Source organism: Hypomesus nipponensis, chromosome 24 (genome assembly GCF_054491055.1).
Source record: "Hypomesus nipponensis isolate SF chromosome 24, ASM5449105v1, whole genome shotgun sequence".
NCBI classification, from domain to species: domain Eukaryota; kingdom Metazoa; phylum Chordata; class Actinopteri; order Osmeriformes; family Osmeridae; genus Hypomesus; species Hypomesus nipponensis.
Window position 1 is genome coordinate 6,971,479 of NC_140384.1, and position 10,305 is coordinate 6,981,783.

Consider the following 10,305-nt stretch of genomic DNA (forward strand, 5'->3'; position numbering starts at 1 on the left):
TCAAATATTGCACACCCACACATCTACCCGTGCCACCAACACGGTCTACAGTTGAAACAGTCCCATTTTCTATAATTTCAGTTTAGTCTGTGAGAAGACACACACGGACAAACAAGTCACTGAATTTAAAACGAAAACCGGCCATTTATTAAATATATTGTTTAAAATCAGCACAATGATAATCTATGAAGGAATAATTACACAATACTGTTGGTATGATTTTAAAGATCACTGAATTATGTTAAATGTCACTAAACAATAGTAACACCAAGTGAATTAACAATTAGAACATCAACTGCTTTGAAATATTAACTAATTTCCGTAAAAGCAGTAAAAGATAAATGAAATGCAATTTTAAACCCTTGTGGTTCTTAGTACATCAACCCTATTTACAGAAATACAAAGTTGATATCAAATCCAACCATATTACAACTATTTCTCAATTAGTAAATTTCACAAGTAACAAACATTTCTCCAGTGCAGCAACAGCACAGGATGCCTCGAGCAAATCATTTGACCTAAAAATGTGCTTATCCAACCATGTTTTGTGAAAGCTGTATTGATTTTAAAAGGAGGACACAGTACACTTATCACACATGGGTGGGGATAATTACACATTAAGGATTGTGTTTGTAAACATTTATGCAACATTTGACATGAGTTAGTCAAAGTCGTTAGCTGCTAAGAGAGGATACAGGGAGAAGTAAGGTTAGAGGACAACTGAGCATATATACACAGTGAGCTTGGGTACTGGTAGAGAAACTAAAGCTGTTTCCCATTCCCACTGTTCAATTCACACAACTTGCTCTCTGCTGTTTTCACACAATTGCTCTCTGTCTCAGGTTTTTTTCACTCACTCACTCACTCACTCACTCACTCACTCACACACACACTCAATCACTCACTCTTTCATTCATTCACTCACTCCTCTTCTCCTCTCTTCTCAGCGTCCTGGAGTGAAAATGTAGTCCAAAGCCTGTCTTTCAGCAGCAGCCACATTAGGATGCCACAGGTCCACCATAAAGACAACTCTGGGACCATCCTCAGGACTCCCTGAAAACAGAGATGCCCAAGGTGACAAAACAGAACAAGCGCTGACTAAACCCTTCCCGTTCTCCTCACTCATTCCTCTCAGCGAGACCCATTTCTACAACGACAGCACAAAGCACAAACTCTGTCCCTGCCGTCCAGCCCTCCCTCAGACCTCACCCTCATGGAAGGCCCTGTGCAGGAAGGAGTCGTCAAACAGCAGACAGCTGCCCTCGGACCAGCACTGTGGTTCCCCCCCAACCACCAGCTCACAAGCAGGGGGCACCTTGAGACCTGTGGAGGAAAAACAGCAACGTGTGATATAGGCCATAACATATGCCAACAGCTGGGGACATTATTACATAACGTTAAACTGCTCGTGTAACACATCCATGGTGTATGTTTGAAAACATGTCTTGGGTGGTAGCATAAATACTATAGAGCCAGGCTCTGGTGCATCTATCTATGCCAGTGCTATGTTTGTAAACGGATGCAGCACTCTGGGCAGATACGCTCACCTAGGTGGCAGCGTACTCTGACATTGGTTGGCCCGTAATGCTCTGTGATCAGAGCCCCGGGGCTGAGCACAGAGAAGCAGGCGTTCCCAAACACGTTGTTGGCGATGAAGGTGCGCAGCTGGCCGAGCACTCGCCAGGCTCTGGGGCACCTCCGTGCGTTGAGGGCCAGTGGAGTGCCCTGGTTCACCAGGTAGAAGGTCCACCACTGTCCATGAGGGGTGGTGTTGGTTTTCCAGCCCGGAGGGAGCGCAGAGCCCGCCCTGGCAGGGGGGTGTTGGTAGATGTTCTCAAACTCGGCCAGCAGGGCGGGGAAGCTGCGTTCCAGAAGCTCCACGTCGTGTTTCTGTGCGTCCCGGGAGAAGAAAGGTGCAGAGGGCAGGTCTGGGAGGAAAAACACTTCTGGTCTCTGGATGGTGGGCCGGCTGGTGAGGTAGCGGCCTTGGTCCCGCACCCCTTTGTGCACCCTCCCCATCCCGGACCAGGTGTAGCGCTTGGCGTAATCCTGCAAGCTGTGGTACAGCCTCTGGTTCAGACCCTCCCCAGTGTGTGAGCAGCGGAAACACTCTGTGGACTGGCAGTAGGCGAAGCCATTCTGCTCCTCCACGCCCGACACCTGCCTCCCCTTTCCCCTGGCACCGCCCTCTGGGCTCAGTGAGACCCCCGCGCCCCCGCCCGCCCGACTGGGCTCTGTGCTGTAGCCCCCCCGCAGAGGGCTGGAGCTGTGCTCGCGGCCCACCCTGTAACAATACCATACAAAGAGCAACAGCAGACACATAGCTGTGCCAAAGGCACTAGATTCACACTCCCTCATGGACTGCATTCCACCAGCCACCATCTCCCTAACCTTCTCCAATGACCACTCCATCCTAGAAACCCTGTTGAGTTGGAGCTTTTTGTTTTTTTGTTTTGTTTTTTTAAACTGCAGTCGAAAAGGTCAGCGGGGGAAGAAAAAAAAAAACCTTTCTTGACACTGATTTCGAATGACAAAATTCTCCCTGTGTGAGCTTGGTTTCATGGAGCTCCTATCAGGGCCCCCCGAGGTGTGAGTCTGACAATCTCAGACAGGGGACAAGCACCCAGCTTCCGATCTTAACATTTCAGCACTCGAGGGGGCAATCCCTCTGCGGGGTGTGCGGTATTTGTGCGGCTCCCTTCGTCCGTCATTGGGGCGAATGCAGACAGACAGCCCACCTCGGGGAAGCTCTGTTTGGCATCAGGGGAAAGAAAAAGAGAGTAACAAAATTATATTCAAGACAAGCTTTTCATCATTAATGTAGCTAACATTACAACTGCAATCTGCATTGGTCCATCCCCCCCCCCCCCAACCTGCCACCCCACCCACACACCCCTTAGAAACACCTGCTGAAACCCACACACCACCCTGGACACGCACTGACTGCATTGGCTACACACACAAACACACCGTACACACACAGTGAAGATGACATTTTGGAATTCAGCTCTCTAAACACACACAGGCTACACCTCCGCACTGCACTGTACAAAGCCATGAGTCATGAGCATATTGCTGCATTTAAACACCAGAATCGCTCTCACTATATAACCCTCTCTCAATCTCTCCATCTCTTTAGCTCTCTCTTACACTCACACGATTACGCAAATGTGAATAGACAGTGATGGTATCCACCCACATGAACAAGTAGCCTAAAGCCTAAGAGCTTTGTAGGCTACACATTGTATGTTGAAGTCATAATATTTTTTATGACAGCGTTGCTGACATCAAGTAAATTGGAATAGTTAAGCTACATGATGTAAACAAAACATGCGACAAAAGCATCACCAACCAAATAATGATCTGTCACTGCAAGATTCTCCAACTGCAATCACGACACGCACAAGTCAGACTGTAATAACATAAACAACTGCCAAGGAGAAAGACAGAACTTCCTTATTCAGCTCCTGCATCTAGCCACCGCACCAACAATGGTTTGGCTACTGCTTGGACTGAATCGTTGGGAACCCCCGTTCCAACAAGACGCTCCAGTGTCCCGCTCTGCCAGGTTCAATCGTTGCTTCAAGAACTGCGCCGTTAAACATAAAGCATATGGGGCCATCCACAATGTCCATTTCTCCCTCTCTCCTTCTTTCCTCGTTCCTTGACACCCGCCAAATCTATTTCCCATAGCCTCCTCCATATCCCTGCCCAGAAAACCCATGCGCCTGCCTACACACAAACCGTAGTCGGTCTTATGGGCTTCTAGTCGGCCATCAAGCTCAAGTCATATAAACCCCAACAGATGCTATAGTTGTCGTAATATAAACCACCAAAAATAATTATTCCAATAACATTCATTTTTATAATGATATTAATTCCAGATATAAGAATAATCAGGCCTAATAATAACACAGACATTGTTCAATCTCACCTATGTTTCATCTTTGTGGATCATATAGGCTACATACTTGTCAGATGTCCAAGGTTCGCCTTTCTGCAGCAATTACAACCACGTATAGTTGTCTATGATCGACGTTGTTCATGTTGCCCCATTCCGATAAACTAGAAAATCTGCATTCACCGCGGTGCAACAGGAAGACAGTCGTAGAGAAAGGATTGACGGATATCACCAACGCATCACAAAGTGGGCCTCTTCGTATCTCTCATGTGGTTGTTTCAAGTCGCTGAACTACAATCGTCGAATTTACGAAACGATCAATGTTAACCTAGTTCCAGGTCATGCGGCTATCAAAGTCGGAATCTCACTTGAAAGACTGCTCTAACAGAAGCGGCGCTTGTTGACTTCACCGTAAAACGACATTTCCCAGATTCATTGCTAATCTGAGCAGCGTCCAATCAGAATCAATGTTCCGCGAGTCCAGTGTTATCATGCAGCCACAAGCATTGAAATTATGGCAAATTACCCTTTTTTCTTTCTGGTCATGATCTGTTCGTGCGCACACTACATATCACCCTGTTCAGAGATTGCCTATGTAGTGGGATTGTTTGTCTTGTTTAAACAAACTGTTTCAGATTAGCCAGAAGTGTTATCGACCAGGTGTAACTCTCAATTGTTCTAATCCCTCAACAGCTCCGCCCACCACATATGATTATTTACTGTAATTAAATAGGCCAGATAACTGCTGACATGACATGACTCACCAATTTATAGGATTTCTATCCCTCTCGCGCGCTCGTAGCGTCTGGTCCTTAAATTGTCTTAAGGGGTGGAGATTTCAACCCATCTGTTCAGGGGAGGTCTGAGACTACACTTTTTAGTTTTAGTGAGTGCCGCAGTGGGAATTGACAACTATGGCTAGATCAAAGGCTAGGTTATACACATGTTTGTCATTAACTGTATTATGCGTTATTATTATAATAGTTTGTATAGCTGTGTCTGTGAACCGCGGATGTCCCGAGGAGGTGTATAAACACGCAGCCGTAGCTGCAGACTCAGAAACATGCTCAAAAGTTGGACGGTAAGTGTTTCTGAATTTGTTGCGTTGGTTATTTTGATAGAGGTCAAACTGTTTATAGGCTATTTAATTCCATTCAGACATAAGCGCAAAGAGCGCACAGGTTTGGTGCGGAGAGCTTGAGGTGTGTGGTTTCAGTTCTGGTTTGTTAGGTTCAGTTATTAAACAATTAATTGAAAGAGTCTGTGAGGGTCTTACGTGAGTTATAGCCTATTACCTTTAGGTACACCTAGACTGAACGACTCCGATCATGATCCGGATGTAATGAAGAAGTATGTTTGTACATTAAGTAACCTGATAAAAAGTCGGGAAACATTAACTTTTCCTAATGACAGAACATTTCTAAATTGTTTCCAGAAACATCCTGCAGAAAGGAGGATCTGCAGTAGATGGAGCCATTGCGACGTTATTATGCACTTCTGTCATCCACCCACAGAGCATGGGCATCGGCGGGGGATCTATATTCACAGTGATGGATAGCAATGGTATGGGACGTAATTCATCAGTTCAAGTGAGAGATCCATGCTATAAACAATGCTGCTTTAAACATGTATTTGGGTTTCATAGGTGTTGTCAAGATCATTAATGCTCGAGAGCGTGTCCCCAAGAAGTTAACAACGGACTTACTGAGCAAATGTCCTCAAACAGGTAGGTACATCAAAACTCCGAGTTATTTTATCTTGGGGTGAACAAAAGGTCTTTTAAGCGACTTGCAGTCCTCACAATATTTTGACTTAGTCTGGAGCGCCTGTTCAGACCTGCTCACCCGCCCCCAAAGCCTCTTTTGAGGCACAGCTTCCATTTATAGACTCCAGTTTGTTTTGATAACCACTGCCCTTTTACCCTACTCCTCCAGTCATTGCCAGATGGTCTTATTCTGTAGCCGTCCCCTTCCTCAGAACAGTCTGATCATATACATACAAAACAAAAGCCCTGGTATGGCTAAAGCAATGAACACGCTGTGTTCAGAGCCAAGGCAACACACAAAGAACAAATGTGTTGTGTTCAGTATTTGTTAAGCAAACAATTTTTCCCTTCTGTGATATGTAAAGTATTCATGAGCTTGACTCAACATGCAAAATCCTAATCATTACGGATGTGAAGAACAAATTTCAATATTTCCAGCTCTTAAACTTTCTGGCCCTCTGCTTATTTAATTCCCAGGTAGCCTTTGGATTGGTGTGCCTGGTGAGATTCGTGGGTATGAACAAGCCCACCGACTGTATGGGAAACTGCCCTGGGCCAGTCTCTTTCAACCCACTATCCAACTAGCTAGAGAGGGATTTCCTCTACCCCCAATCCTGGGACGTTTTGTCTCTTTAGCTGACAAAAATGATACACCATCATTACGGTGAGACATACAGTATTTGTCCTTCCAATATTTCAGCCTTTGTAAGGAAAGACTGGGATGGGTTTGGGTAGCATGTGTCATTTTCTAGTTCTTACTCACTGTGATAATGTTCCCATAAGTAATTGCTTTTTCTGCCTTGTCATTGCTTTGTTTCCCAGCCAGCTGTTTTCAGACAAGGATGGGAACATGCTAAAGCTTGGCGATACTCTGAAGTTTGAAAAACTAGCTGATACTTTGGAGGTCATTGCCAACCAAGGGGCAGATGCGTTTTATACAGGAAAAATCGCTGAAAATTTAGTCAGAGACATTAGAGAATCAGGTAAAGTACAAATTAATATTCTGAAATCCTTTCCCTCTTCCATTCTGATAAGGCTGCCCCGCATAGTTATCGGATCTCCAGTGGACAAATCGATGTTGTGAAATAAAAAATCTATTGGAATCTGATTGAGCTAGAGCATGAATGTATTTAATTTCCCCCTTACTGCCTCTCAGGCGGGTCACTGACGATGGAAGACCTGCAGTCGTTTAAAGTCACAGTGACCGATGCATGGACTGTTCCCCTGGGAGAGTATAAGATGCACCTACCTCCACCTCCAGCAGGAGGTGCTATCCTCAGCCTCATGCTCAATATTATGAAAGGTTAGAGTTGCAACACCAAAGATCTAGAACCTTCGTACATGAATTTGGATCCGGACAGAACAAAGACATCCAGTTTGATCGCCTAATATTGTTTTGATCATTGAGGACAAATCATCACCATGAGTGTATCCTACTAATAGATGATGGAATGTCGTTGCTAATTAGATACTAACGATGCACGGCATCCTGACAGTTCAATCTGTGCTGATCTTTTCCTAATGTCATTGTCTGCAGGATACAATCTGGACGCCGCCGCAGTGATGGGTGAGCAGAAGATCCTCACCTACCACCGCTACATCGAAGCATGCAAGTTTGCCAATGGACTCAGGAAATACATACGCGATCCACAGTTCAATCCAGAGGGGGTACGTTTTTGTATAAATTGCTGAAGATGACAAGGAATTCTGTCCCCATGAAGGTCAATGCCAAGGCTCTAGCAAAAACTTGGATGGTTTTATCCGTTTTTTTGACGGAGCAGTCTCTGGGTGATGTAAACCCTCAGATGAGATGTTAATGCTGGCAGGTGTGCTGGGGATGTTTGTCCAAATCCAACTTCTTTTACGGCCATCCAAAAAACAAATAGAGAACATTGGCGTCTCTGGGTCCCAGGTCCAACACAATGATCCAAAGGAAGAATGTTGATCTCCCTAGAATTGTAGAATTGTTTAATTCCACACCAAAAGAAAGTATTGTTTTGTTGTTTTGGGGCAATGTGGGGAAATGCACTACCAGTGGCCTGGGCCAGCCTGAAAACAGAGCCACCGTTTTATTGAGCTTTCTCTATAAGGGCCAGCTCTCACCAACAATGCAAAACAAAGCTCAATGAAGGTACTGCAATCAGTCACATATTATAACTTCTCATTGAGTTATGTCACTTAAAAAAAAAAAAAAAAAACGTTTTCAACTGAATCTGTGTGACCTTCAGTCATTTCACTATGGATCGAATGATCCGTTTAGGGAGACGGTCCTAACAATGTCACCGTCTTTCTTTAGAAAGCATTCAACTTCACAAAACAGAACTTTGCTGACCACATCAGGAGTAAGATCAGCAGTGACAGGAGTTATGATGACCAGTATTATGATGTCACTCCGGCTGTAGACAGCATGGGGACCACACACGTGTCTGTTCTGGCTGAGGATGGGAGTGCAGTATCTGTCACCAGCACCATCAATCACATGTACGTTACGTATCGTCTCTGGGTGAATATTATCGGTATAATCTCTGCATCCAGATGATCTGTAGATAAATATAAAAATACATTTTCCCATCACAGATTTGGATCAAGGGTTGTCTCTCCAAGCACTGGCGTCATCCTCAACAACGAGTTGTCGGATTTCTGTGGGAAGGCCGATCACATTGTTGCTGGTAATGCAAATGAATGCAAATGAAACTCAAGCCACCCTTCCCCTCTGAATTCTTTATGGTATTCCAAACCTTCTTTGGTTCTTTGTGAAGAACCAAAGGAAGGTACTGTATCTCTCTGTAATACAGTACGTCCTTTTGTTTTCTCGCAGGAGAGCAGCCCCCTTCTTCCATGTCTCCTGTCGTGCTACATTCCAAGTCTAAGACTCTGGTGATTGGAGGGTCGGGTGGAAGTATGATCACCACTGGGATGGCTTCGGTATGTGTTCAGTGTGTCCACATCATGTGATCAGCACACATTTACTGTACATACTGTACGCGTATGATTCCCCTGGTCCTCTCAAAGATCACGTGAAATCCCATGCCACTGCATGTTCCATAACACACTCTCTGTGTCCTTGTCCTACTGTGGACAGAAGGACGTAGTTCTTCCTCCTCATGCTGTTAGTTCTCTGTCTCTTTCCCAGACACTTATGTACCATCTGTGGTTTGGAAAAAACTTACACGAGGCTATTTCAACCCCTATTGTCTTTGTGGACTCGACAAACGCGCTGAAATTTGAACCAGACTTTGACAAGGTACAACACTACACATGGTTGTTATGAACTTCCAGAACGTTCTAACATGTAACGTGCCCAGCATTATACAAGGTGTACATGGCACAGGGTCAACCCCTGTCCAATCACTAACATCGTCCTCTGTTCCCTAGTCGGTCATCGAAGCTCTGAAGGCTCTGGGACACACAGTGAAGTTGGCAAATTATTTCTTCAACGTGGTCAATGCCGTGAAGAAGGAGAATGGGTGCATCCATGCTGTGTCCGATTCAAGGAAGTTAGGCAAACCAGCTGGGTACTAAGGTACTGTCAAACGAGGGCTTGAACAACCGCCAAAACCTGCCAGCAGACCGGAGCTATCGCATGGCTGTCATACCACAGACAGAAAATGAGACTTACTTGTTCCTGTTTTAGCTGACTCCCAGGTTGTGCCTTTAAGGAAAGTGATGAGTGCTTCAACAACCTCGTAAAGGTCAACAGCTGGTGACACTGAGCTGCAAATGGTACTGTGACAGTGTTTTAAATACCAGGTTATTTGTCCTTGTTCCTTGTGATCTTTTATTTTTAGTACTTGTATATGCTTTTACTGGAGAACCTGATGTTCCACTGCTATAATGCATCAATTTTGTCGAATGTACGTACACTGTCTAGAATTTGTAATGTGCCAACATATGTAAATGTTAAATTTGTAACACTTTTGTTTAACTCTTATTTAACAACAGCAGTGGCTCCCTCTTTAATGATAATACTCATAAGCTATGGTGTTTTGGTGGTGTTTTATGTATATCAAGTGTTTAAAACTTCTTGAAGTGAAAGCCTTGCCATGGGGCTTACAGCATAGATGAAGCATGTTATAAGCGAAGCCTTAGCAGTTGCTAAGGGACTATAAAAATAAAATTGTATTGTTGAATCTCTGCGGGGAATCAGTGGGTTGGCCGCCCATATTTTATAAGCCGAGCTCATCCCTATTGAAATGTACTGGGTATTTTTGTAGTTCTGTGCCATACTTTGAAAAGAGCTGTCAGTTTGTTATGTTTTTTACTGGAGCAACCGGATCTGGGAAAGATAATCGGATCAGAAAATGACTGACAACCAATATAAAACTCTTACCTAATTCAATGTTTTTGAATAATATGTCATTGTGGATGTGTTCCTCTGACTTTCTGATTCTATCAGGTGCCGATAACAATGAATGTTTTCTTATGCATTTTTGTATTTTATTTTGTATTGCAAACTCAGTGAGAAGTCAGTGATAATTAAATCACATCGAATCAGTTCAGTTGGTAATTTTCCAGTCTAATTAAATAGACTGGGTAGTGTAATTAAATATTAAAGACTTTAACATGTATTGAAGATATTGTTATTTGTTCCTAGCAGATGATTTCCCTGTGGTATTGATTAGGTAGAGTATTTTCCAGG

General features: G+C 44.2%; 2 protein-coding genes across 3 annotated transcripts; one reads left to right on the forward strand and one right to left on the reverse strand.

The window, feature by feature from the left end:
• Positions 1 to 124: 124 nt before the first annotated feature.
• On the reverse strand, positions 125 to 4,336 carry asphd2 (aspartate beta-hydroxylase domain containing 2). The gene is made up of 4 exons (XM_084690471.1): positions 3,935 to 4,336; positions 1,548 to 2,750; positions 1,210 to 1,323; positions 125 to 1,053 (listed from the first exon to the last, which is right to left on the reverse strand). Exons 2-4 carry the CDS (start codon positions 2,410 to 2,412, stop codon positions 944 to 946), a joined length of 1,089 nt encoding a protein of 362 aa, XP_084546597.1. The 5' UTR covers positions 2,413 to 2,750; positions 3,935 to 4,336; the 3' UTR covers positions 125 to 943.
• Positions 4,337 to 4,815: 479 nt separating this feature from the next.
• ggt5a (gamma-glutamyltransferase 5a) lies at positions 4,816 to 10,155 on the forward strand. Of its 2 annotated transcripts, none has more exons than XM_084690495.1 (12): positions 4,816 to 4,982; positions 5,337 to 5,464; positions 5,547 to 5,639; positions 6,141 to 6,330; positions 6,489 to 6,649; positions 6,823 to 6,969; positions 7,204 to 7,334; positions 7,963 to 8,147; positions 8,244 to 8,335; positions 8,485 to 8,591; positions 8,800 to 8,910; positions 9,042 to 10,155. In XM_084690495.1, exons 1-12 carry the CDS (start codon positions 4,816 to 4,818, stop codon positions 9,186 to 9,188), a joined length of 1,659 nt encoding a protein of 552 aa, XP_084546621.1. In that variant the 3' UTR covers positions 9,189 to 10,155. The 2 variants fall into 2 exon arrangements, with proteins under 2 accessions (XP_084546621.1, XP_084546622.1); XM_084690496.1 differs by having other exon boundaries at positions 5,547 to 5,627; positions 6,144 to 6,330.
• Positions 10,156 to 10,305: the final 150 nt, after the last annotated feature.

What these genes read in the sequence shown, in the direction of transcription:
- ggt5a (XM_084690495.1), top strand. Translation starts at nt 4,816, where the DNA reads ATGGCTAGATCAAAGGCTAGGTTATACACATGTTTGTCATTAACTGTA. An exon ending in AATGATACACCATCATTACG is followed by an intron (nt 6,331 to 6,488) that starts GTGAGACATACA and finishes TTTGTTTCCCAG; the next exon opens with CCAGCTGTTTTCAGACAAGG. An exon ending in GGCCGATCACATTGTTGCTG is followed by an intron (nt 8,336 to 8,484) that starts GTAATGCAAATG and finishes GTTTTCTCGCAG; the next exon opens with GAGAGCAGCCCCCTTCTTCC.
- asphd2 (XM_084690471.1), bottom strand. Translation starts at nt 2,412, where the DNA reads ATGGAGTGGTCATTGGAGAAGGTTAGGGAGATGGTGGCTGGTGGAATG. An exon ending in CAGAGTACGCTGCCACCTAG is followed by an intron (nt 1,324 to 1,547) that starts GTGAGCGTATCT and finishes TTTCCTCCACAG; the next exon opens with GTCTCAAGGTGCCCCCTGCT. An exon ending in GCACAGGGCCTTCCATGAGG is followed by an intron (nt 1,054 to 1,209) that starts GTGAGGTCTGAG and finishes CTCTGTTTTCAG; the next exon opens with GGAGTCCTGAGGATGGTCCC.